The 26720-nt window shown below is 57.7% G+C and overlaps 1 protein-coding gene, 1 long non-coding RNA gene and 1 pseudogene across 5 annotated transcripts; 2 read left to right on the forward strand and 1 right to left on the reverse strand.

Moving 5' to 3' along the window:
• The first annotated feature begins 445 nt into the window (after window positions 1-445).
• LOC116580181 (USP6 N-terminal-like protein) lies at window positions 446-9657 on the forward strand. Of its 4 annotated transcripts, none has more exons than XM_032326294.1 (15): window positions 446-554; window positions 941-1024; window positions 1321-1390; window positions 1968-2053; window positions 3229-3268; window positions 3571-3651; window positions 3986-4093; window positions 4483-4592; window positions 5273-5321; window positions 5686-5806; window positions 6480-6574; window positions 6798-6863; window positions 7399-7498; window positions 7785-7937; window positions 9295-9657. In XM_032326294.1, the coding sequence occupies exons 3-15, from the start codon at window positions 1325-1327 to the stop codon at window positions 9630-9632; spliced, it is 1413 nt and encodes a 470-aa protein (XP_032182185.1). In that variant the 5' UTR covers window positions 446-554; window positions 941-1024; window positions 1321-1324; the 3' UTR covers window positions 9633-9657. The 4 variants fall into 4 exon arrangements, with proteins under 4 accessions (XP_032182185.1, XP_032182182.1, XP_032182184.1 ...); XM_032326291.1 differs by having other exon boundaries at window positions 8239-9379; XM_032326293.1 differs by having other exon boundaries at window positions 4022-4093; window positions 8239-9379.
• Window positions 9658-17222: 7565 nt separating this feature from the next.
• LOC116580183 lies at window positions 17223-19068 on the reverse strand (annotated as a pseudogene).
• Window positions 18491-21784, forward strand: LOC116580184. Its single transcript, XR_004281538.1, has 4 exons — window positions 18491-18918; window positions 20284-20540; window positions 21080-21197; window positions 21467-21784. It is a non-coding gene; the product is annotated as an uncharacterized LOC116580184 (long non-coding RNA).
• Window positions 21785-26720: the final 4936 nt, after the last annotated feature.

The raw sequence follows: 26720 nt of genomic DNA on the forward strand, positions 1-26720 counted from the left end.
TTGACACGGACTCCCAGCAGCGTCCAGGACCCAACACAGGGTCCATCTCTCCACCCGGCAGATCATGTCCTGAGCCAATATCTAGAGGGGGACCATCACCCGACCAAACCCCCCAGGCACCCTTCCAATATGCTCGAGGACAGAACACACGCTGGCAACCCATGGGTTGGGAGGACATTCATAAACCTGTCAACGAAGCAGGGGGTTGCCCCAAGGGCCCCCACATAGGAGCTCAGGATGGTGGGAGGGCGCCAAACCTCCCCTTCCCACCATGCGTGGTACCAAGACCCTCCTGGAGAGTGAGAGCTGCAGGGGGAAGGGCTCAGTGCAGACAGAACCCCGCTGACCTGCACAGATGACATGGGACCCGCCGTGGACGGAACGGTGGCACCTCAAGGTTCCGCTGCTGCCTGGCGCACACTGTGCTCTGTGTCTGCCAGCAGCTGAAGACGCTCGCGCTCTCTGTTCCCGGTTCTGCCACACGTTCACTGACGCGCTCCCCCCACGAACCCCGTGTAGACCACAGGCCCAGCTCCCACAGCGACAGGTCACAGGTGAGTGTGAGCTGCTCCCTTCAGGCCGCTGTGGGGCCTACAGGCTCAGGGGCAGCAGCATGGGCCTCCAGGGCTGTGGCCGAGACTCCCGGACCCCAAGCGCAGACCTTGAGCCGGCGAGGGCAGCCTTTCCACATCCCGCTGCCGCCCAGGTCCCAGCCTCCGGGGCAGGAAGCCCGCAAGCCCCTCCACTCCAGGGAGGACAGAGTCCCTCCTGCTCTCCCCTCTGCCCCTCTTCGGGCAATTCCCAAAACCCAGGCTGCCGGCTGGGGAGCCCGTTCAGACTCTTGCTGGCATGCGTTCATGAGGGGACGTCCCGCTCACGGGCTTTTCCATGTTTCCCATGAGCTTGTCACATCTCAGAGTCACATTCGATCCTCCCCAAGCCCACAGGGACACTCGCAGGCCGGCCATTCCATCCAGCCTCGAACTGTCGGCCCCGGGCTCGGGGACGCCACCCCAAGCATCAGGTCAGCAATCCCCGGAGAAACCCGGACCCCCATTTGCTCCTGGGTACGGGGTGAAGGGACCGTGCTCTCAGTGTGACCACGTGCTGGGGACGGTGGCTGGGAAGGGAGTCTGGAGGCGGGAGTGCCCCGGGGAGGCAGTGCCCGCGTGGGATCCGTCGACCCAGCACGGCCCTTGGAGCCCCAGGGTTCTCTCCACTCTGGGCTCAGACAGACTGGGGATCTGCCTGCTGGGAGCACATGCCTTGGTTTCCTGGCGGTTCTCATGCAGGGTCCCCCGGGATGTTTTTGGTTAGCAGCACCATGAACCAGGACCTGGAGACGCTGATGGCCTTGGAACGGGCCCACATCCTAGCCAATTACACCCAGGTGAGGCCCAGAGGGGACCCATCGCCTCGCCGGACCCTCATTGCAGGGGTGGGGCCTGAGCCAAGGATGGGCCCCTTCAGCCCAGACAAGGACCAGAGTCTTCGGGAACAAGTGCGACGTGGGGGAGGGTCCCGGGCATTGGGAAGCAGCTGAGGGTCCATCGGGGATCCTAGGTGTCCATCATCGATGAGTTCGAGGCAGGGATCATAGGTGGCAGGAGCTCAGGAGGCCCAAGCTGGGATCGCAGACAGTGGGTGCTCAGGAGATCCAGGTGGGGTCCTAGGCGTGTAGGAACAGGTCTGGCCCCAAGGGAGACTTCAGCAGCGAGAGCACGTATGCCCCAGGCAGGGACCAGAGCCACAGTCCCGTAGAGGAGACCAAAGCGGGGCATCAATGACAGACGCAGGCACGCTGTCAGCCTGCTCCAGAGCCGACAGGGCCTGCCTCTCATGCTGCCCCTTTTCCGAGGGTCCTGGGTTCCCTGAGGATGCAGGGGCGAGAGGAGCCATTCTGCTCCCTCCTTTCCCCCTGCCCCTAGCTCGGACGGGACCCCCACCACGGACCCTGTCTGTTTCAGGCACGCCCAGCGGGGTCTCCAGGGGACGCCCAGGAAAGTGCTGACCTCTCGCTGTGCAGGCTCACAGACCATCACGGCTTCCTGCAGTGAGTCCCAGGGCCCTCCTCCGTCCAGCTCAGGGGCAGAATGCATTGAGAGGAACTTCTCTCAGTGGAGGCAGGACCCATGTCCCTAGCTCAGGGTCTCGTTCCCTGCAGCCCTCTGAGGGCCCGACTCTGCTCTGGCTGGAGCTCGGTGACCTGGGAGGCAGACCGAGATCGTGGCAAGAATGGAGCTGGGACTTGGGCTGGGCCCCTTGGCATCCCAACGAGAGGCGTCCATGCCTGTTCCAGGGAGGCCCAGGGCCTACCCTCTGCATTCTGTCTGTGCGTCCAGTCAGTTCAGCTGGGACTACAGAGGGTGAGGGGCCCTGGGACGGTGGCGTCCTTTCCGTGGGAGGGTGATGTGGTCTGGGGCGAGGGCTGAGGGTTACCCTCGGTGACACCCCCAGGCCAGGCCCGCCACAGCTCCTGAAGGCTTCTGGGGGATGGCAGGATGATGCCAGGGACAAGGCCAGGTCAGGGAGGGGTGATGGGCAGCAGAGGGAGGGGCCGACCCACCCGGGCGAGGGGCACAGAGAGGGACAGGAGGCTGTCCTAGAGGGGGGAACCAGGGCAGGGGATGGCACAGTGGCCTTGCTACGAGGGATGGAGGCTCTTAGGCCGAGGGGCCCCACGAGACCTCACCATGGCCGGAGACTCCACGTTTGGTCGCCGTGCTACTCACAGGTCCTCAGACCCTGCTCGCCGCCCAGTGCCCAGTGGCCGTGGAGATCGGTGGGAGGGTGGGGTCGTGCCTGTGGCTCTGATGAGACAAGGGGCCAGAGCGGCAGAAGTGACCAGCAAGAGGGGTGGAGTCGGGAAAGCAGGGTGATGGACACTGTGGGAGTGGCAGGCTAGACACTGGGCACGCAGGACCTGTGAGCACGTGGTGTCCTCAGACTTATGGTCACAGGGAACACCCAGGCAGCAGTGACAGGACTAGGAGTGGCCCATCCCACTTTAGGAGCAGGTCCCTCCTGGGGGACAGCTGAGGGACACCTGCCCAACCCACCTGGCAGCAACCACCTTCTCATGCCCCAGGCGGGATGCTGCTGCCCCCACCTGAGCCACAGGCAGCTGGCAACCCCAGCCCTCCCTAGGGTCAGGCCTCCCCTCCCGGGTCTTTGGGGCTCCGGGGTGGGGGGCCTGGTGCTCAGGACTCTGTTTCTCTTGCCTTCCAGGGAGAAGGAGCTGCCTACCCTCAGCCGCCGAGAGGCCAAGGTACAAGCCTGTCCTGGAGCATGGGCAGGAAACAGTGGGTGGACGTGGGGCTGGTGACAGCAGACCCAGTCCCCAAAGCTGTCCCCAGGTCTAGGGCACCAAAACCCCTGTCCCAGGAATCCGCACGTGGCCAGGAACCCGCCTGAGCCCCGGAGACGCAGTCTGCGGGACGGCCCTTTGCCTCTCAATCCCCTCTGAGTCTGTTCCCAGCACAGTCCCGGCCCCCAGGTCTTCTGGACGCGGCACATGGGCTGGTATCCAGCTCTGCGTGGCTTATCCGCTGCCCCCTTCTCCTGTTCCAGCAACATCGCCAGGAGACCCGCAGGGCCGTCAAGTGGGTGAAAATGCTAGGCAACTGGGACCACTACAGGCCCAGCGAGAAGGTGGGTGCCGTGGGCCCGCAGAGGGCATCTGTCCCATGGGGGTGGGGGTAAAGTCCCCTGCCTTCCCCGGACCCCGACCCCACTGGAGTGCCCCTGTCTGGCGGGAGTCTGCTGGCAGAGCCCCAGCCTCTCTAGTTCCAAACCGACAGCAGAGGAAGTGACGGGACAGGGCCCAGTGCCCTCCTCCTCATGGGAGACGGGGCCCAGCTCCAAGGAGACCCAGCCTCTCGGGGACGCCACGGAGCCAAAGCCAAAAGCTTCCAGATGCCTCTTGCTCCCAGGCCTGGCAGGGCGGGCCTGTTTCTGGGTCCCAGCACTACCTACTCTCCTGCAGATGCGTCGGCACCTCTATAAAGGGATCCCTCCCCAGGTGAGGGGTCAGGTGTGGGCCCTGCTGCTCGATATTCCAAAGGTCAAGTCCACCCACCAGGGGCTGTACGAGGTAAGCCCTTGCACCCTCAGAAGAGGGGTGGCCCTGGGAGGAGGCCTGGGCAGGAGCCGAGGACACCCCGCGGGGAGAGTCTAGTCAGGGCCCTGGCTGGAGCTCCATCCTGGAGGACAGGGCTCTGAGCGGGAGAGGGGAAGACCCGAGGGCTGACCCTTGGTAGTGCCCTCCGCCCCCAGGCCTACCCACAAGATCCCTGATGCAGGCATCCTGGGCACCTTGGGCTCCTGGGGGCGGGGGGCCCGACTCAGAGACCACGGAAGGAAGGAGGTGTCCTCAGGACACGGCCCAAGGCCGCAGGGGACGCTCTCTGCTTCGGGGGCCTTTGGTGGCAGTTGGGGATCTGTGAGCCGATGCTGGCTCCTCCTCCCCGGTTCCGTCCTCAGAAAATGAAGGAGCGGGCCCAACTATCCTGCAAAGACATCAGACAAATCGACCTGGACGTGAACCGGACCTTCCGGAACCACATCATGTTCCGGGACCGCTATGGCGTCAGGTGAGGCTGGGGGACAAGCAGGGCTCTGGGGTACGGGAGCTCCTCGGGGGGTCCGGCGCGACCCAGGGGGCTTCTGGGTGGAGGACACAGGGTCTCTGAGGAGAGGGGGAGGAATGGCAGCAAATGTGGTCTCGGCCACATGGTGAACGTGGGAGGGAGGACCCAGGGGTCTCTAACCCACACCCCGGGGCTGCTGCGATGGGGAGGGCATGGAGCCAGGGCCTGGCGGGGATCCATGTGAGCGGAACCCAAAGGTTGGCGTGGAGCACGTAGGAGGGGAGCCGAGCCAGAGTGTGGGGTCGTGGCAGGGGGCACTACGGGGAGCTGGGGGACTGGCAGCACAGACTCGGCCGGGTGAGGACACACATGGACGGACTAGGGGCAACTAGGGGAACATGCTCAAGGGGACAGCCCGCTGGGTGTGTTTCTGCGTGGACTGGCATTGTATTTTCAACAGTGGACACTGTAAAGATAGCCAGGACCGTGAACCCCCAAATGCCACCCGGCCCCGCCCCGGGTCCCGTACTCACCACCCCCATCCCCCTCCGCAAGTGTCCCCCCACAAGCCTGGCTGAAGAACGCGGGTCCTCTGGGGCTGCACTCTGCTCGAGGTGGGGGGAGGGGGCTCCCATGCGGCTTGGTCAGACAAGAGCCACCCACCCTGCTCTCCCCGTCCCCAGGCAGCGAGCCCTGTTCCACGTCCTCCTGGCCTATTCGGTCTACAACCCTGTGAGTGTCCCTGCCACCAGCCCTCCTGCCCCGCAGGTGCCCTTTGTCTCCAGGATGCCTGAGCAGGCGGGACTCCTAGTTGGGACTCCACTTGCCATGGCCCAACAGACGCAAGCGAGGGGCCCTACACCCTAGGACTGAGGCCGGGCTGGGGTGCAGACCTCAGTGCGGGAGAGGGAAGGCCCCTGAGTCCCTGAGCGCTGGGTGCCTGGGGGCTCTGGTCTGCACCGCTGTGGTGCTAACGATCGGGGCTGGGTCCTGAAGAGCCCGTGGGAGGATCGGGACCTGGGTGGGGAGGGCGGTTCCCTTGTCATGACCTTCCCCCAGCGAGGTGGCCCCATTCCATGGGGTCTGGCTCTTGCAGGAGGTGGGCTACTGTCAGGGGATGAGCGACATTGTGGGACTCCTCCTGATGTTCCTGGGTGAGGAAGACGCCTTCTGGGCCCTGGCCCAGGTGATGAGCTTGGAGACCCACGCCATGCATGGTAGGGGGCCTGCAGAGCACCTGGGCGGGACCTGCAACTCAGGACTTCCTCCCTGCAGGGCGGCAGAGCAGTGGGGCGGCTGGGACCCCCAGCCAGCCCGGCTCTCCACTGGCAAAGGGCACGGCCTCCTCAGGGTGATTGTAGCCATGGCCACTGGCCCCAGCGTTTGCAGACCGTTCTCGCCTTCCCACGGGGCCTTCAGCACCCAGTCTGGCAGCCGGCTTGCCCGCAGGGTCCCCCGGCAGCCCAAGGCCAGATGAAGACCTGACGGTGGCATGTCCCGCTCCCTGGACCCTCAGTCCAGCACCCAAGCCCAGGATTGGGCCTGCACAACCATATCACTCTCTCCGTGGGAGCCTCGTTCTGCCCCTCAGGGCTGGTGACCCCCTTGTCCCTGCTGTGACCACTACACGAAGTGTGCTGGGTCCGACGGGCCTGGTGCTCAGCCCGGCCACCCACTCACCTGGGTCTCTGTGAGGAGGAGGGACCTCTGGCCCGGCCCCCAGACCTGGACGTCTCTGCTGCTGTTGCGGATGAGTGGGCTCAACCAGGGCTGGGAGGGCTATGGGCACACTCTCCAGTCAGGGCATGGGAGCGAAGCCCCCTGGCAGATTCACCCCCCACCTGGTGGGGGACAAGACTCTGATGGTGGGGGTGCCTGGGGCCTTCTCAGGGTTCTTCGCTCCGGGATTCCCAAAGCTGGCCCGTTTCCAGCGGCATCATGACATCATCATGAAGAAGGAGCTCAAAGGCCTGAAGAAACACCTGGTGAGTAGACACTCCCCGAGGACCCAGCCCTCACCACCCGGGGCAGGGGTATGGGACCTGCAGAACCCTGCCCACGCTGCCCAGAGCCCGGTGTCCTGCTCTGTCTCCTACTGGGCCCAGGACGCCCTCGGGGCTGAGCGGGGACGCAGGGTGTGTCCACCTGGCTGCGCGGGTGGCGTGCGGCCGCCGGCTGGGCCCCGAGCACCTTGTGTCCTTCTGCCAGGATGAGCAAGGGATGAGCGCGGGGCTGTATACCACCAAGTGGTTTCTGCAATGTTTCATCGGCCGGGTAAGACCCTCAGGCAAACCTGGTCCCTGCCTGCTCCCGGCCCCGGGCCCAGGGGAAGCCTGAGCTCAGCCTCACGCTCCAGACCAGCCAGGGCCGACCCCGAAGGCCCTGAGCCTGAGGCTCACGGTCCAGACCTACCCTGCAGACTCAAACGGGGCCCCTGGAGGAGATTCTGGGGACCAGCGCTGTCCGTCTCCGCCTCCCCAGGAAGGCCAGGTCAGCCTGGGAGCAGACGGGCCCTCGGCCCATTCTGCGGCCAACCGGCAGTCCCGTCTAGGTGTGTGGGCACCGACGGTGGGGCAGAGTCTGTGGCCCCGCATTTCTGGGTGTTGTACTGGCCAGTCCCTTCCCGCCCAAGGTCGTCTGGAGCCCATCTACCCCAGGAGGAGGACACCCACGGGACGGGTTGCAGAGCCCCGTCCGACGCAGCCAGGGGAACGGGATGGCAGGGGCAGGGCAGACGGGAGGCCTTCACACAGGCGGAGAACCCCTGGGCCTAACTGAGGCTGCTCCCCCCACACCCGCTCCCCCGCAGACCCCATTCTCGCTCACCCTGAAGCTCTGGGACGCCTACATCCTGGACGGAGAGCGCGTTCTCACAGCTATGGCCTACACCGTCCTCAGGCTGCACCGCAGTAAGGGACCCCGCGGGAGCCCAGGGGTGTCTGATGCAGGTGTCGGGGGCCGGGGAGATGGCCCACTCCTCCCAGGAGCGAGGACCAGGCTGGCCTTGGTGGAGGGACACTGGCTGGCTGGTGGCTTGCGGGCACCCTGCAGAGGAGCAGGGGCCACGGGGCCTCTCCTGCAAGGCTCTGCCCGTGGTGCTCCTGGGAACAGTGGGACACCCAACCGCTGTCCCCGGGCAGAATCCTGGGATGGTGGGGAGGCGCCCTTCTGCTCTGACTCACACCCATTGCCCAGAACGCCTCCTGAAGCTGCCCCTGGAAGGGCTGCAGGGCTTCCTTCAGGACACCCTGGCCCAGCCCTGGGCCCTGGAGGATGAGGCCGTCCTCAGACACCTTCGGGCCTCCATGGCCCATCTCCGACGGAGGAAGTGCGACCTGCCCCCGCCAGGTGGGCTCCGGTCCCCGGACCCTCCCCCCTCACCCTCCTGGGGCAGCTCACAGTGGACCCAGTCCGCGGGGGGCCTCCTCTGTGTCTCTGTCCCTCTGTTCTTCTGCTCCAACCTCGGGGAACCCAGGCCCGGCCCCTGCATCGGGGTGCTCCCTGTGGGGGTGGGGCATTCGCGGCCTGGGTTAGCTGTGAGGGGCAGTCCGGGGTGGACACCCAGGGAGCCGGGAGCACAGCCTGGGGGCACAGCCTACTGGGCACGAGCAGCCTACTGGAGATGCTGACCCAGTCTGCCTCTTTGCAGCCGGCCCTGAGGAGCTCCCCAAGATGCCCCTTGGCCAGAGGCAGGGGTCCCCAGCCCCAACAGCCCTCTTCCTCTCTCCTACCCTGGAGTCGCTCTCCGGAGCAGCCGGACTGGCCTCCCCAGTCCCAGCCACACACGCTGAGCAGCCAGAACCCCTTCCACGCCAGGCCATGATCAAGGCCAAGCAGCCGCTGCGGGAAGGAAGGTCGACGCAGCCCTTGGCTGCAACCCTACGGCCGGGAGCCCCTGGCACCCCAGTTCTGTCGCGGCTGCCCCGGCAGCGATGCAGTTCCCTCCCCAACCTCCCAGGACACCAGGGGGATATGTGCAGGGGGCCTGTGGACATGACCTTGAGGCCACAACCGTGGGCCCTTTTTCCTTCAGCCACTGCCAGAGCCACACCTGTGGCCACAACCCAGACCAGGCCCCAAAATGTGTCTGGGTCTCCTGGGATGAGGTCTCCCCAACCCAGGAAGGAGGACGCTGTAGGGCCCGGGACACCATTCCTGCCCTGGGGCCTCCGCAGCCCCTACCCCTGTGTGCGCTTGGACCGGCCCAGCCGAGACACCTGCAGGCCAGAGCAGAGCCCGCAGCCCCAGAGCCCTGCACATGCCTGGGCCCCGCTGACCGCCTCCTCGATGCGCAACGTCGATTCCCCAAGGCCTCTGGAGAAGAGCTTGGGGGCTGAGAGGCTCTGGGCAGCCAGCACGGTGCCCTGCCTCCTCACTCTGGACTTTTTAGAAGATCGCACCCCCGCCAGGAGGTACAAGTCACTGACCTAGAGGGACCTCCGCTGGCCTGACCCCAGGCCCGGGGAAGCAGAGACGACACAAGCTCCCCACCCCCACAATGACCAAAAGGAGAACTGAGGGGTCTGAGGCCTCATGGCCTTGGGCAGTCCTGAGTTCAGACCCAAAGCTGGTGAAGTCCACGAAGAACACACTGTGTCCGCCTGGGGACTGGGCGTGCCCCACAGGTGCACGACTCCTACCACAGGTCACCCAGCCTGGGCGCAGCAGGGAAGTGCAGTGGGCCCCGCCCTCCCCTCCCCCACAGGAGGAGGCAAGGGCCACCAGAGCCCAGGACTCCAGCGATCACCTGCCAGCCTCGGGGCAGTGGCCGAGGCCAGGCAGACGTGTCGGGACCCAGTCCGGGAACCCCGAAGCTGCATCCCAGCTCAGGTCAGCATCCTAGCACCTGCCTCTCAAGACCCCAAGCTCGGGAAATGTGCCAACACCCGCACTCAGCACAAGTGGATGCGACAAGTGGGGGACACTAGCGCCCAGGCCTCCGTGCGATTTCCCCCTGCCCCTGAAGGAGAAGCAGGTCTCCGTCCCCAGGGGAAGGCTGGCACCCATGGTTCTGAGCCCTTCTTGACTGCTGACATTCAATAAAGTGTTGTTGTGGTCGAACACAAAGCCGGCCTGACTTGTGGAACCCAGAATCTCTGCGAGACGCGCCAGACAGACACCCAGACAGAAGAGGGTGGCTCGGCCCAGGCTGCCTCCCCAGTCCCAGCAAGGCTCCCCGCAGAGGGGCCTCCAGGCAGACAACGCTGAGGGACCTGGGGCCCTACCCATCTCGGCCTGACGCCAGCATCCAGACCCTGAAATAATACACTGCGACCCAGCCTGTGCCCAAAGGGCCAGGATGGGGCTGGCAGCAGAGTGACTGCAAGGTGCCGCTGGCCTCAGGTCACCACAGTCTGTGCAAAGCTCGTCCTTCTTCCCTCTGCCCACCCAGGCTCCCACACGAGCGCCGGGCTCTGCTCACTCCGCAGCCTCAGGCCTGCGTCCACCACGCAGCTCGATCCTCAGGAGGTGCCGCCCACACACACACACTCAGGGCGGGCCCGGGGTCTGGCTCCCGGCTTGAACACCCGTGTCCCACTCCCGTCCGACCTACCGACCTTGTCCCCACAAGACCACAAAAGGGACAGGGACAACAAGGGCCCACAGGGCTCTCTGGGGACCTAGGGACCAGGGCCCCAAGGTCGCTGCTCGGGTCTGTCTCGCAGCTCTGTCCAGGGACATTCCCCTCTCCGTGGAGCTGGGTCAGCCCAGACCCTGAGCCCCGCACTTCTCTATCATTCCACCATCCGGGGACACTTACAGCGCTAGGGGCCGCTGGGTCCCGGGGGTCCCGGAGTGGTGTCAGAGAGGGTCCTGGAGATGGAGTCAGAGCCAGTGTGGCTGCCCTGTGTCCGAGGAGAGGGGGCAGGGAGCCCTGCTTGCTGGCAGGGGTGGGGCGGGGTGGGGCGGGGCACGTCCCTGCCTTGCAGTGTGGTTTGGAGCTTGCTCACCTGGCCCATCTTGGTCAAGATCTCCATGGAGGGGATGCCACAGCTGTAGGTGAGGTCTTGTCCTGCCTGTAATTTTTTTTTTTTTGATGGGGTCTTTGTACAGTTTGGGGATCAAGGTAATGTTGGCTTCATAAAATGAGTTTGGTAGATTTCCTTCCATTTCTATTTTTTGGAACACTTTCAGGAGAGTAGGAATTAATTCTTCTTTAAATGTTTGGTAGAATTCCCCAGGGAGTCGTCTGGCCCTGGGCTCCTGTTTGTTTGGAGATCTCCATCTCCTTACTGGTTATGGGTCTCTTCAGGTTTTCTGTTTCTTCCTGGCTCAGTTGTGGTAGTTTCTATGTCTCTAAGAATGCATCCATTCCTTCCAGCTTGTCTCATTGGTGGCGTAGCGTTGCTCACAATATGTTCTTAGAATGGTTTGTATTTCTTCGGTGTTGGTTATGATCTCTCCGCATTCATTCATGATTTTATTAATTTGGGTCCTTTCTCACTTCTTCTGGGTAAGTCTGGCAGGGGTTTATCAATCTTACTAATTCTTTCAAAGAACAAGCTCCTAGTTTTGTTGACTTGTTCTATTGTTTTGTTTTGTTTTGGTTTTGGTCTCTATTTCCTTGTTGTCTGCTCTGATCTTGATTATTTATCTTCTCCTGCTGGGTTGAGGTTATCTTTTCTGTTTTTTCTCCAGCTCCTTAAGGTGTAAGGTGAGGTTGTGTATTGGGGACCTTACCTGTTTCTTGACAAAGGCTTGTATTGCACTATACTGTCCTCTCAGGACCGCCTTTGCTGTGTCCCAGAGGTTTTAAACACTTGTGTTTTCATTTTCATTTGTTTTCATGAAATTTTTTAAATTCTTTACGTTCCCGGTTGACCCATTCATTCTTACTAAAGGATGGTCTTTAGCCTCTAGTGTTTGAGTTCTTTCCAACGTTCCTCTTGTGGTTGAAATCTAGTTTCAGAATATTACTGTCTAAAACTATGCAAGGGATGACCCCAGTCCCTTGGTACTGGTTGAGACCTGATTGGTGACCCAGGATGTGATCTATTCTGGAGAAGGGTCCATGTGCCCTAGAGAAGAATGTGTATGCTGCTGCTTTGGGATGGAATGTTCTGAATATATCTGTGATGTCCATCTGGTCCAGGGTGTCATTGAACGCCTTTATTTCTTTGTTCATCTTTGGCTTAGATGATCTATCCATTTCCCTGAGAGGGGTGTTAAAGTCCCCTACTGCTATCATTTATTGTCAGTATGTTTCTTTGATAGTGTTCTTCATTGATGTGTATAGTTGGCTGCTCCTCTGTTAGGGGCACAGATATTTAAAATTGGGAGATCTTCTTGTTGGACAGACCCTTTGAGTAGGATAGAGTGTCCTTCCCTCATCTCTCGTTATAGTCTTTGGTTGAAAATCTAATTTATCTGACATAAGGATTGCCACCCCAATTTTCTTTTGATGTCTATTAGCAGGGTAAATTGTTTCCTACCCCCTCACTATAAATCTCGAGGTGTCTTGGGGTCGAAATGAGTTTCTTGCAGACCACCTACTGATGGATCTTATTTTTTTAATCCGTTCTGATTCTTGTGTCTTTTGGTTGGGGCACTGAGCCCATTTACATTCAGGGTAACTATTAAGAGAGATGAATTTTGTGCCATTGGATTTCCTGTATGCTGACTGTTACTGTATATTGTCTCTGTTCTTTTCTGGTCTGTTCGATTTAGGCTCTGTCTTTGCTCAGAGGACCCCTTTCAATATTTCCTGTAGGGCTGGTTTGGTGTTTGCAAATCCATTTAGTTTCTGTTTGTCCCGGAAGCTTGTTATCTCTCCTTCTCCCACAGCCCATTCCATGTTAAGATGGAATATATTTTTACAAAATAACTCCATTTGCTTTTCAGAGGGACTTTGAGAGTGGTGCCTGGGTGGCTAAGTGGGTTGAGCATCGGCCTTCAGCTCACGTCTTGATCCCAGGGTTCCCTGCTCAGTGCAGGGCCTGCTTCTCCTCCTCCCTCTGCCACAACTCCTGCTTGTTCTCTCTCTCTCTGTCAAAGAAATACATAAAATCTTTTTAAAAATGAAAGGGAATTGAGTGAGAAGAATGTCTCATTCTGTGTCTTTGCAAATGTCTTCATACTTGGTGTAACTGGAGAGACCTTGCCTTCACACCCGTGTCTATATATTGGGGAGAGGGCTAGGTGGGTGGGGGTAGCCCGGTACCCCATTTCCCTATTTGGAGGGTTCCAAATAGAGATTGTCAACTGAGAACGGTGCAGCCCACCAGGACGTGGGTGTGGCCACCAAGGGGCGGGGACGGAGGAACAGGCTCCTCAGGCTCACCTGGACAGGTAGAGACCATGGGATCCCTTCCTGCCCTCTGTCCCTGAGCCAGGTAAAGAGGGCCCCAGTGCAGGCAGGAGAGACCAGGCATGGGGTTTGGACCTCAGGGGGAAGAGAAGGTATTAGTCATGTTCTGTACTTTCTATATTTCATGATGCTTTGACATCTCAGGCAGGCAACAGGGTGTCAGGGCTCCTGAAGGCATCTGTCCCCGGCTCCTGCTCCCGTGACTGTATCATTAGAGGTCAGCTATCCCTGGGCCATCGGCCGACATTTTTAAACTCTATTTTTATTTGAGAGAGAGAGCATGAGTGAGAGGGGCAGAGGGAGATGGAGAGAGGATGTCAGCAGACGCCAGGGTGAGCGTGAATCTCGAAGCGGCGCTGGACTCCACAACCCTGAGATCATGAGCTGAGCTTAAACCATGAGTCAGAGGCCCCCCAGGCATCCCCGATGTGTTGGGAAGACAGAGGTCATGGAGGCTGCATGCATGTGACCTGAGTCTCCTGCAGCTCAAGAGAGGCATGCCACTCTACATCCCAGGTCTGGTCCTGCCCTCCATGCAGACAACCATGAACACTGGGACCCTGGCTGAGCCTCGCCCACCCCAGTCACAACGAGGAAGCCACAGACATTCATCTGCAAGATACCACGAAGTTGTCCCGAGCAAAGCCTGGTTCAGGAAGAGAGCTCAAGCCCGAACCCTGTAGACTCCAGCATTGCCCCAGGAACCAAATGATCAGTCTGGACAGGCTAATGCTTCCACCCACAGCACAACGGGCCTTGCAACGGGGAGGGGTGAGATGGATGACCAAGGCAGGCATCCCCTTAGCAGAGGGGATGATCTGCTCCACTCTGATATGTAGAGAATTTTCTGTTTCCCATAAAGAGGGCACCAAGCAGCAGAGGCTGATCTGGCCCAAGACCAAGGTGGGAGGAGATCCGAAGCCCAAGGTCAGGACTAGGGAGACCGGTGCTCGAGTCCACACACCTTGTGTCCCCCATGAGACCCACCCCAGTGAGTCCACAGTCTCGGAGAAGCTTCATTGTGCATCGTGTCTCTTTTGGTCCCACAGTAGTGATCGGGAGACCCGAAGCCCAGCCTGGGAGAGTCCGTGGGCTACTGCTCTTGCCCCAAAACTCAGTCCTCACTGGGAAATGAAAGAAGCATTAAAAAATTCTTGGAAACAAAGGAAAAGGACAACAGATTTCTTCAAACATTTGGGATGCATCAAGAACAGTCCTCACAGGAAAGTGCAGAGGGATACAAGGTTTTCAGAAGAAATAAGGAAGGTCTCAAATACAAAACCTCACCTTCCACCTAAAGGAGCCAGAGAAAGAAGTGCAAATCAAGCTGAATTCCAGCAGGACAGAGAATTCATAAAGATTAGAACAAACATCAATAAACAGAAACCAAAAGAACAGAACAACAGACAACAAAGCCAAGAACTGATTCCTTGAAGGACTCATAAGACCAATAGAACCATAGCCAGATGTACCAAAAAGGAAAGAAGAGGACCCAAGTCGATAAAATCATGATGGAGAGACAAGAGTTCACAACCAATGTCAAATAAATACAAGCAATCCTAAGAACATAAGTTGAGCAACAATAGGCCAACAATGAGGCAATCTGGAAGAAATGGAGGCACCCCTAGAAACATAGAAACGACCAAAACTGAAATCAAAGAAGAAAAAGAAAACCTGAACATACCCACAACCACCAAAAAGAAAAAAGGAAACGGGGGATCAAAACTCTCCCAGCAAACAAAAATACAGCACTGGACAGCTTCCCAGAAGGTGACCTCATTCCTAATCCTCTCTTTTTCTGTGTATGACGACCTTGTCCTGCTGCTGCACACCTTCCCCTTCCCTTGCCCTTTGTAGCTCTCTTCCACCCACTTGACAGGAGGCCGCCCAGTCAGGAATGGTGTCCGAAGCCCCTTACATCTTCAGATCGCCTCGTCCGTCGCTTGGGAACACAGCAAGACCCTCCCAAGAGAAGTGCCTCCACACCCCACGTCGGTCCCTTTCCCTGGCCAAGAGAGCCCATCCTCTGGTTCCGAGCTCCGTGCAGTTCAGGTGGGGCAGGACCTTGCTCGCAGAGATTACATCCCCTCCATGGAGGCCTGGGCCAAGCCGGGCCAGATGAGCAGGCTCCCGACCCCACAACGAGCCAGGGACGCATCCTGCCCTGCCCTGCCGTGGCCCTGCCAGCCAGCAGTGCTCGCCGTCCCCTCTCCTCCCACACAGGGCAGCCACACTGGCTCTCACTCCAGCTCCAGGACCCTCTCCAACACTTCAGGAGCCCTGCAATCCAGCAGCCCCTAGCACCTTAAGTGTCCCTGGATCTCGGGGTGGTGGAGAATGCCAGCGCTCAGGGTCTAGTCTAAACCAGATCCAGGGAGAGGGGGAGCTCCAGGGACAGGGGCAGCTCCCTGGACAGTGCTGCCCTGAGGTGGGCCCTAAGGGCAACCTTGGGGCCCTGGTCCCTAGGTCCCCAGAGCTTCTTGTGGGCCTTGTTGTCCCTGCCCCATTCATGGGCTGGTGGGGACAAGGTCGTTGCTTAGATGGGAGTGGGACACTGGATGTTCAAGCCGGGAGCCAGACCCCAGGCACGCCCTGTTGGGGAGTGGGGTAAGGACCTCCTGAGGAGCGAGCTGCCTGGTGCGGGCAGGCCTGGGGCTGTGGAGTGAGTAGGACACGGTGCCCCTTGTGTGGGAACCTGGGCAGACAGGGGGAAGAAGGAGGAGCTTTGCACAGACTATGGTGACCTGAGGCCACCGGCACCCGCCTGTCACACTGCTCCCACACCTCTCCTGGCCCCAGGAGAGGGCACATGCTCGGTCTCAGTCCATTATTTCAGGGACTGGACGCTAGCGTCTGGCCGAGATGGGAAGGGCCCCGGGTCCCTCAGCGTTGTCTACCTGGAGGCCCCTCTGCGGGGAGCCCTGCGTGGACTGGGGAGGCGGCCTGGGCCGAGCCCCCCTGTTCTGTCTGGGTGTCTGTCTGGCGTGTCTAGCAGACGGTCCGGGCGCCGCAGGACAGGCCAGCTTTGTGTTGGACCACGACAACACTTTATTGAATATCAGCAGTCAACGGGGGCTCAGAACCAAGAGTGGGAGGTCACCAGCTTCTCCTTCAGAGGAAGGCAGAAGTCCCACAGAGGCCTAGGCGCTAGCGTCACCCACTTGGCGACTGTGCTGATGCGGGTGTGGGCACCTTTCGCGAGTTTGGGGCCCTGAGAGGCAGGTGGTGAGGCCGGTGCACCTGAGCCGGGGTGCACCGTCCGGATTCCCGGACAGGGTCCCGACACATCTGCCTGGCCAGGGCCATAGCCGCAGGGCTGCAAGGGGACCGCTAGAGACATCCGCTCTGGTGGCTCCTGCCTCCTGCAGTGAGGAAGGGGAGGGCGGGGCCCACTGGCACAGCCCTGCTGTCCCAAGGCTGGGGTGACCTTTGATCCCCAGCTCTGCCCTCGTTGGGAGTCGTGGATCCATGGGGCACGCCCAGGACGCAGGCAGACACACAGAGTTCCTTGAGCACTTGACCAGCTTTGGGTCAGAACTCAGGACTGCCCAAGGCCACGGGGGCTCGGATTCCTCAGTCTTCCTTTTGGTCTTGGTGGGGCTCGTGTCATCTCTGCTCCTGGGGGTGATCTGGCAATGCTGTGAGTCAGAGCAGAGGGATGCCTCCGCACCGTCCCAGGATCCTGCCCAGAGACAGCAGTTAGGCAACCCGCTGTTCCCAGGAGCACCAGAGGAAGAGCCGGGCAGGGGAGGCCCCATGCCCGCTGCTCCTCTGCAGTGGGGCCTGAAGCCACCTGCCAGCCTGTGTCTCTCCACCAATGTCTGCCTGCTCCTCGTTCCTGGGAGTGGGGGCCATCTCCCCAACCCTCACACCTGCATGGGGCACCCCTGGTATCCCGTGCAGCCCCTTACTGGGGAGCAGCCTGAGGAAGGTATAGGCCATAGTTGTGAGGACGCGCTCTCCATCCACATGTAGGCATCCCACAGCTTCATGGTGAGCGAAAAGGGGGTCTGTGTGGAGAGTGGGTGTGGGAGGAGCCGCCTCAGGGTGGTCCAAGGGGGGCTCCACAGGGTGAAGGCCTCCCCACTGCCCAGTCCCTGACACCCCCCTGACTGGGTCAGATGTTCCCCTGCAGCCAGCTGAGTGGGTGGCTGGGCTGTGCAGCAGGCCCGTCGGACCCAGCACACTTCTTGCAAGAAGTGAGAGATGCCACCACCCGGGCTTCATCCGGCCGTGGGCTGCCAGAGGGACCCGGCAGGAAAGGTGGCATCCAGGCAGGAGGTTCAAGGCCCCTTGGGGCCTTGCAGACAATGGTCTGCAAATGCTGGGGCCAGTGGCCATGGCTACAGACACCCTGAGGAGGCCGTGCCCTTTGCCAGTGGGGAGGCAGGCTGGCTAGGGGTCCCAGCCTGCCCCTCTACTGCGGCTGCCCTGCGGAGAGGGGGTCCTGAGTTCCAGGTCCGCCCAGGTGCCCTGCAGGCCCCCTACCATGCATGGCATGGGTCTCCAAGCTCATCAGCTGGGCCAGGGCCCAGAAGGCGTCTTCCTCACGCAGGAGCATCAGGAGGAGTCCCACAGTGTCACTCATCCCCCGACAGTAGCCCACCTCCTGCAAGACGCAGATCCCATGGAATGGGCCACCTCGCTGGTGGGAGGTCAGGACATGGATAACTGCCCTCCCCACCCAGGTCCCAATCCTCCCACCGGCTCTTCAGGACCCAGCCCCAAGCGAGAGCACCACAGCTGTGCAGGCCAAAGCCACCGGGCACCCAGCGTTCAGGGACTCAGGGGTCACCCATCGCTCTCACTGAGGTTGGCATCCCAGCCCGGTGTCAGTCCTAGGGTGCTGGGCCCCTCCGCTTGCATCTCTGGGACCGTGGGAACTGGAATCCCAACTAGGGGTCGCCCCTGCTCAGGCATCCTGGAGACAAAGGGCACCCACAGGGCAGGAGGGCTGGTGGCAGGGACACTCATGGGGTAGTACACCAAATAAGCTCGGAGAACATGGAACATGGCTCGCTGCCTGGGGACAGGGAGAGCAGGGTGAGTGGCTCTTGTCTGACCAAGCTGCATGAGAGCCCCCGAGGAGCAGAGTGCAGCCCCAGGGGACCCGCAGTCTTCAGCGAGGCGCGGTGGGGGACACTTGAGGTGGGGGATGCGGCTGGTGAGCATGGGACCCGGGGTGGGGCCCTGACATTGGGGGGTTCATGGTCCTGGCTATCGTTATAAACAGTGTCCACCGTCAAAAATACAATGCCAGTCCACGCAGAAAATCACGCAGCGGACTGTCCCCTTGACCGTGTGCCCTTTGTTCGTCCATGTGTGTCCTCGCCCGGCCGAGTCTGGGCTGCCAGGCCCCCAGCTCCCTGTAGTGCCCCCGCCAACGACCCCACCCCCAGCCTGGCTCCCCTTACACCAGCTCCACGCCTCCTTTATGGGTCTGCTCACATGGCTTCCCTGAGAGGCCCTGGCCTGGCGCCCTCCCCATCACGGCAACCCCAGGGGGGAAGGTAGTGATCCCTGGGTCCTCGCTCATGTTCACCATATGGCTGGATCATGTTTGCTGCCATTCCTCCCCTCTCCTCAGTGACCCCGTGTCCCCCACCCAGGAGTCCCCTGGGTCGCACCTGACCCTCCAAAGAGCTCCTGTGCCCCCAGAGCCCTGCTTGTCCCCGAGCCTCACCTTACACCATAGCGGTCCCCCAACATGACATGGTTCCGGAAGGTCCGGTTCACGTCCAGGTCGATTTGCCTGATGTCTTTGGAGGAGAGCTGGGCCCGCTCCTTCATTTTCTGGGGGCAGAACCAGGGAGGAGGAACCAGCATCGGGGCACAGAACCCCAACTGCCACTAACTGCCCCCAAAGCAGGGAGCGTCCCGAGCCGCCGCGTGACTTGTCCTGAGGACATGTCCTTCCTTCCCTGGTCTCTGAGGTAGGACCCCATAGGAGCACATCCTTCCTGGGACACCTGCATCAGGGATCATACTCGGCAGCCCTGGAAGCCCAGGACACTCCCGAGGGTCAGCCCGAGTGTCTTCACCTCCTCCGCACCGAGCCCTGTCCTCCTGGCCCCGAGTTCGCCTCTCCCCACGGGGTACCCTCGGCTCCCGCCCAGACCTCCTCCAAGGGCCACGTCTCCGCTGAGGGCTCAAGGACTTAATTCGTAGAGCCCCTGTTGGATGGACTTCACCTTCTCAATATGGAGCAGAGGGGCCCACACCTGACCCCTGACCTGGCAAGGGACCTCTTGTTACACTCGAGGACGCATCTGAAGGAATCAAGGCAGTGCTGTGACCCAGAACTAGGGCTGCCCCACTGAGCCCGGGGATTGTGAGGCATCTGGAAGCTTCTGGTTTTGGGTCTCGGGGCGTCCCTCAAGAGGCTGGGTCTCCCTCTAGCTAGACCGCTTTGCCACAAAGAGGAGGGGACTGGGGCCCGGACCCATTGCTCCCTCCTCCGCCCGCTTGGGCCTGGAGAGGCTTGGCTCTGCCAGCAGACTCACCCCAGACAGGGGCAATCCCGTGAGGTCGGGGTCCGGGGGAGGCACAGGCTTTACCCTCAACGCCAATGAGCCACAAGCCTTCTGTGGGCACAAGGCACCCACCTTCTCGCTGGGCCACAGTGGTCACAGTGGCATAGCATCTTTGCCCACATGTCGGTCATTCCTCCCCTCTCCTCAGTGTCCCTGCGTCTCCCGCTCAGAAGCCCCCTGGGTCATGCCTGACCCCCCGAGTAGCTCCGGGTCCCCAGAGCCCTGCTTATCCCCCAACCTCACATGACACCATAGCAGTCCCCCAACATGACGTGGTTCCGGAAGGTCTGGTTCACGTCCTGTTCCATTTGCCTGGTGCCCTTGGAGAAGAGCCGGACCCGCCCCTAAATTTTCTGGGGGCAAAACCTGGGAGGAGGAGCCAGCATCAGCACACAGAATCCCAACTGCCACCAACTGCCCCCGAAGCAGAGCGCGTCCCGAGTTTCCCTGGGCCATGTCCTGCGGACACCTCCATTATTCCCTGGTCTCTGAAGCAGAGATCAGCTCGGTGTCCACAGTGCCTGGGACACTGCATCAGGGATCACACTCAGCAGCCCTGGAGGCCCAGGACACTCCCGAGGTTCAGCTCCCGGGTCTTCACTGGAAGCTTCTGGTCTTGGCTCTCGGGGCGTCCTCTGAGAGGCTGGGACTCTCTCAAGCTGGGCCCCATATGCCACGAAGAGGAGGGGACTGGGGCCCTGACCCGTTGCTCCCTCCACTGCCTGCTTGGGCCTGGAGAGGCTGGGGCTCTGCCAGCAGACTCGCCCAAGACAGGGGCATTCCCATGGGGTTGGGGTCTGGGGAAGGCAGGGGGCTTTACCCCCAATGCCAATGGGACATATGCCATCTGCAGGTGTGCAGCACCCACCTTCTCGCTGGGCCAGTAGTGGTCCCAGTTGCAAAGCATCTTCGCCCACTTGTCGGCCCTGTGGGTCTCCTGGTGATGTTGCTGGAACAGGAGAAGGGAGCAGCGGATAAGCCACCCGGAGCAGTAGACCGGCCCACGGGTAACATCCAGGTGCTCTGCGGAGTGGGGCTGGCATGGGAACAGACTGAGAGGAGCCTAGGAGGCACAGGGCCATTCCCGCTGACCACATCTCCAGGGGTCAGGTGTGTTCCCGGTATCGTGAGGATTCCTGGGACAGTCGCTTAGTTGACATATCCTTGGGGACAGCTTTGGGGACTGGGACTGCTCTTCCCTGGCCCCATGCCCACCCTCTGTGTCCTGCCCATGTCCCAGGACAGGCTCATATATTGGCCTCGTGGCTGCTGAGGCCCGGCAGCTCCTTCTCCCTGGAAGGCAAGAGAAGCAGAGTCCTGAGTAACAGACCCGGCCCCAGAGCCCCCAACACCTGGGAGGGGAGGTCTGACCCTGGGGAGGGCCGGGGCTGCTAGCTGCCTGTGGCTCAGGGGGGAACAGCAGCATCCCACCTGTGGGTGAGAAGGCAATTGCTGCCAGGTGGGCTGGACTGGGGTCCCTCAGCGGTCCCCCTGGAGAGACTTGCTCCTAAAGTGGGTTGGGCCACTCCTAGTCCTGTCACTGTTGCCTGGGTGGCCCCTGTGACCATCAGTCTGAGGACACCACGGGCTCACGGATCCTGCGTGCCCAGTGTCTAGCCTGCCACTCCCACATTGTGTACTGCCTCCAGAGAGAGAAGTTCCTGTCAATGCATTCTGCCCCTGAGCTGGCCGGAGGAGGGCCCCAGGACTCACTGCAGGAAGCCGTGATGGTCCGTGAGCCTGCACAGCGAGACTGCACAACGAGAGGTCAGCACCTTCCCGGGCGTCCCCTGAAGACAGGACTGGGCGTGCCTGAAACAGAGAGGGTCCGTGGTGGGGGTCCCATCCAAGCCAGAGGAAAGCAGGGGGAAAGGAGGGAGCAGAATGGCTCCTCTCGCCCCTGCATCCTCAGGGAGCCCAGCACCCTCGGAAAAGGGCCTAGCATGAGAGGCAGGCCTTGTTGGCTCTGGGAGCAGCCTGACAGCGGTGCCTCTGTCTACCAGAGATGGCCCTCACCTGGCTTCCCCCACTCCTAGGGCCAACCACAGCCCCTTGGTCTCCTCTGCGGAACTGACGCTCTGGACCCTGCCTGGGGCATTCATGCTCTCGCTGCTGAAGTCTCCCTTGGGGCCAGACCTGCTCCTACATGCCTAAGACCCCACCTGGATCCCCCAAGTTCCTGCTGACTGGGATCTCAGCTTGGGCCTCCCGAGCTCCTGCTGCCTATGATCCCTGCCTTGACCCCATCAACAACTGACCCCTAGGATTCCTGATGGACCTTCAGCTGCTTCCCATGTCTGGGACTGTCCCCCGCCTCACACGTGTTCCCGAGCACTCTGGTCCTTGTCAGGGCTGAACGGGCCCATCCGTGGCTCTGGACCCCACCGGGACCTCCCCTGGGCCTACTGGCTCCAGTCCCCACCCCTGAAGTGGGGACCCATCAAGCTGATGGGCAGGGGGCAGTACAATGTTCTTAACTATGTAAAACGGCTGTATTGTGCCTAATATGTGGGTACAACACGGACGCACATATTCCCATTTCTCACTCGCTTTAGACATGAACGACTGCCATTCTAACCTGTGCTTCCGTGTCTGGCTCCTTTCACTTAGCTTAGGTCCTCCAGGTGGATCCGTGTTGCTATTGTTTTGTTATATATACTCATATTTTTCAATTCACATATATTGGTTCTATATTGTCAATGGACATATAAGATTAATTTCCGCATTTTCTCTGTTATGAGGCACACTGCAATATTGATTGCATGTGTGTACTTTTTAAAATTTTTCATTGGAGTGGCTTGACTTCCAGTATGAAGTTGAATGAGACGCGTGATCGTAGATTTTGCTCTTATTCCTGGTTTCAGGGAGAATATCTAGTGCTTCCCCATTACACCTGATGGAAGCTTCTGGATGTTTTTGGAGATGGCCCTTATGGGTTGAGGAGGTTCCCCTCTATTCTGATTTTGCTGGAGGTTTTCATCACAAATGAGTGTTGGGTTTCATCAAATGTTCTTTCTGTATCAAGTGATATGACCTGTGATCTTTTTCTTTAGATCATTAACACGGCACGTTGCAATGGATCCATGTGCACCTGTGAACCTATCTTGCATTTTCAGGAGAATTGGCACTCGGTTGTAGTGCCTTATTCTTTTATATATTTTAGCATTTTAATTCATTATATATTGAATGAGGGTTCTCATGGGGTTCGAAGGGATATTGGTCTGTAGTTGGCCCTTATTTTCCTTCTCTCTTCTTTCTTCCTTCTTGTCTCTCTCTTTCTTTCTTTCTTCATCTCTCCCTCTTCCTTCCTTCCTTCCTCCCTCCCTCCTGCCCTTTCTCTCTCCTTTTCTTGCTTCTTCTTTCTTTCCTTCCCCCTTTCCTTTTATCCCTTCTTCCCTCTATGCCTTCATCTTACCCTCTCTCCCACCCTCTCCACCTTCCTCCCTTATCTTTCTCTCTGACTCTCTCTCCCACCCTCTTTTCTTCCTTGTTTTCTCTCCTTTGTATTATTAGTTGTGGGTATCTAGATAATGCTGTCCTCATAGGTTGGGACATAGTCCCTCCTATCCTGTTTTTTCTGGAAGAGACTGCATATCATGGGTGCTCTTACTTCTTTAAGTCTCTGGTAGAATTTACCATGGAAACCATCTGGGCCTGGGGATTTCTCAGTAGGGTAACTACAGATTCAATTTTTAATCATTGTTCTACAGCTCAGATACCATGCTTTAAAGATGTCATCTGGTCTTCATCTAGGTTTCTGGTTCACACCTCCCAAAACCCTTGCAATTTCTAGAGCAAAATGTGTATATTGTTTAAGCATAGGTCTCTTGACCTCTGTTCCTGAAATTCTTTCAAAGCCATGGAGGTGATGTGAATGTCTTGTTATGCATAACCAGCCACCCTCCACCACAGCTGGGTTTACAATCTTGAGGGGAATTTTGGGAAGGCCACATGTGATGAGGGGGTTGGAGGCTCCATAAAAACTCAAAAGGCGGGTGGTCAGAGTGCTTCCAAGTCGGTGAACCCTATTCCAGGATCCTGGGCCTCAAACTCCTGAAGGGACCAGAGACCATTTCAACCTCACCCTATGTATCTCTGTATCTGGCCACTCATTCAGTTCCTTGACCATCCTTTGTATGAAACCTAGTCTAATGACTAGTATGAAACCTAGTATGAAACCCTAATCTACTAGCCAGCTGGTCTCCCAAGTTCTGTGAGCTGCACTAGCAAATGAATGGACCTGGAGGAGGGGATTGTGGGGGTCTCTGATTCTTAGCTGGTCCGTCAGAAGCACTGGAGACAACCAGATTGGGTCTAAACTGGAGGCTGTCCTATGGGCCTGAATCCTTGAGCTACGGTGCTCTCTTAAGGCAGGTACAGTCAGAATGGAGTTCATTTGCTGGGATACCTGGTCAGTGTCTGTGATACTGAGCTCATTCCTTGCTGATATAGAAACACACACACACACACACACACACACACATGCTAAGGACTGCTCTAGTTATCTCTTGCCTCTTGAGGGTGATAGCAAGTGTGGGGTTTTGAAGAATTGTTCCATGTCATTGGCCTTGTCCAATTTATGTGTGTAGACTTGTTTGTCATTTCCCTTCTTCCTCTTTCCATGCGTTCCTGCATTGCAGTGATATCTTTCTTTCCTAGTATTGGTGAATCGTGTGTTCCTGTTTTTTATTCTTTCTGTCTTGATAGTTTATCAATGTGCTGATAAGAAGCAACTTCTGGAAGGATATAAACAGTGCACCATGTCTCCATGGTTCACTACATGCAGAACAGACCTTTTTTCACTGAAGAATGCATACTCATGTGACCAATGATCTTTGGAAATAATGGACCTTATACACTTCATTTCTAAATTTCCCATCCATTTGTATTTTTTGGAACAGCTCCAGGAGGATAAGGGTCAATTCTATCAGGTGGGGTAGAAATCTTCTGGGAAGCCATCCAGTGCTATGCCCTTGTTTGGGAGAGTTTTGATCACTCGTTTCAATTTTTCATTTTTGGGGTTATGGATCTATTCAGGTTTTCTCTTTCTTTCTTGGTTTCAATTTTGGTCATTTCTATGTTTCTAGGGATGCCTCCATTTCTCCCAGATTGCCTAATTGGTTGGCCTATTTTTGCTCAGAATATGTTCTTAGAATTGTTGGTATTTTTCTGATGTCGGTTGTGAGCTCTGCTCTTTCATTTGTGATTTTATCCTTTTGGGTCCTTTTCTTTTCTTTTTGATATGTCTGGCTAGGGTTTTACCCATTTTGTGCATTCCTTCAAAGATGCATCTCTTGGTTTTGTGAATCTGTTGTACTGTGCTTTTGGTTTCGGCTTATTGATGTTTGCTCTAACATTTATTAATTCTCTACCTGGCCGGATTTCAGCTTTAGTGGCTGTTCTTTCTCCAGCTCCTTTAGGTGGAAGGTGAGGTTCTGTATTGGAGACTTTTCTTGTTTCTCCAGAAAGGCTTGAATTGCTCCGTGCTTCCTCTATGGACTGCCCTTGCTGCACCCCAAGGGTTTTCATATGAATGTCATTCCACAGGATTACCTGTAAAGTCACTGTTTCTTGTACATTCTCTATTTCCTTTTGGGTCTTTGTTTCTTTTCGGGTCTCTCTTCTCTTGATGATCCCATTGACTATTTCTTGCAGGGTTGGTTTTCTGATCACAATTTCTTTCGGTTTCTCTCTGCCCCAAAAGCTCTTTATCCTTCTTTCCATTCTGAATGTCAGCCTTGCTGGGTAAAGGATTCTCGCCTGCCTCTTTTTCTCATTTTTCCTCTATATATGCCATGCCAGTCTTTTCAGCCTGCCAGGTTTCTCTGAACAAGTCCAGTGCCAGCCTTCTGTTTCTACCCTTGTAGGTTAAGGACCTCTTATCCTGGGTTGCCTTCAGGATTTTCTCTTTGCTCTGAAATTTACAACCTTTATGATGCTATGTTGAGGTGTTCATCTCTTTTTATTGATTTTGAGGTGGACTCTCCATGCCTCTTGGACTCGAATGCCTATTTTTTCCCCAAATCAGGAAAGTTTTCAGCTACAGTTTGCTTAAATATCCCTTCTGCTGCCCTCCCACTTTCTTCTTCCTCTAGGATCCTACTTCTTCTAATATTGTTTGGCTTTGTGGTATCCCTTAGGTCTCAAACTCTACCCTCATGACCCAGGAGATGTTTCTCTCTCTTTTTCTTAGTGGTTTGTTCTTCTTTATTTTCTAGAGCACGGACTCCCTCTTCTTCCTCATTTATCCTGCCAGTTAGAGCCAAAATTTTTGTTCCATCTCAGAAATAATCTTTGAGATTTTGACCGGATCCGATTTTAGTTAATTTATTTCTCCAGAAAGGGATTCTCTAGTGTCTTCTGTTTTTTTATTCCAAGCCCAGTTAGTATCTTTATAATCATTATTCTGAATTCTAGTGCTGGCATCTAACTTATATCCATATTGATTAAGTCTCTGGCAGTAAGTACCACGCTATCATATAAGAATTCTAACAACAGTAATTCGCAGGCTTGGCTGCCTCATAGGAAAATAAGTCAGAAAACAGATCTTGAGGACCCTGCTCTTGCTGCCAACACCTTCCCCATGTATGCGCAGCACACAGGGACCCAATCGGCATGCTCTCCCGTGGCACTGGGCTCTCACGACAGCCTCGAGGATGTGATAGTGAGCTCACTGTGCCTGTGCCCTAGGAGGAGGTCCAGTCCAGCTGGATGTTAAGCTGCTCATCTCTCACCCCCTGTGTCTGCAGCAAGTATTTCTCATGCCATGTGCCTTGGCCTTCCAACCCTTCATGGTATTTTTTGATCAACACATGTGCTTGATATTGCCACAGTCAAGTCTGGTCATCTCTTCCTTGAAGTTTATTGATTTTCCATCTTATATAAGGAAGATGTTTTCCTATAGGAAGGAGGTGAAGACCATTTCTCACATCATCTTCCAAGTCCTGAGCCTTGCACCTTACTGTGTAGACACTACCTGTCCTGGTTTCCGAGTATGATAGAAAATATGCATCTATGTTCCTCCTTTTCTGCTTAGAGAATTAGTGCTCACAGCAGCATTTAACTGAAAGACCCATTTATTTCCATTTTTCTGCAGTACTGATGCTCTTAAATGGCAAACTCTTCTGACTATTTCAAAGGTGCTCTTGATAGACTTTGGGTAAAAAAAAAATTTGTTTTTCTCCTTTGCACTATAATCTATTCTTGGGGCACCCCACCGGCTCAGTCAGTGGAGTATGTGGCTCTTGATCTCAGGATTATGAGTTCAAGCCCTATGTTGGGTGTGGAGAT

Source organism: Mustela erminea, chromosome 19 (assembly GCF_009829155.1).
Source record: "Mustela erminea isolate mMusErm1 chromosome 19, mMusErm1.Pri, whole genome shotgun sequence".
Classification (NCBI taxonomy): Eukaryota; Metazoa; Chordata; class Mammalia; order Carnivora; family Mustelidae; genus Mustela; species Mustela erminea.

Excerpts from the sequence above, each read along its gene's own strand:
- LOC116580181 (XM_032326291.1), top strand. The coding sequence starts at position 1,325 with ATGAACCAGGACCTGGAGACGCTGATGGCCTTGGAACGGGCCCACATC. Across the intron at positions 2,054-3,228 it reads GACCATCACGGCTTCCTGCA|GGAGAAGGAGCTGCCTACCC; the intron begins GTGAGTCCCAGG and ends CTTGCCTTCCAG. Across the intron at positions 5,322-5,685 it reads CCTATTCGGTCTACAACCCT|GAGGTGGGCTACTGTCAGGG; the intron begins GTGAGTGTCCCT and ends TGGCTCTTGCAG.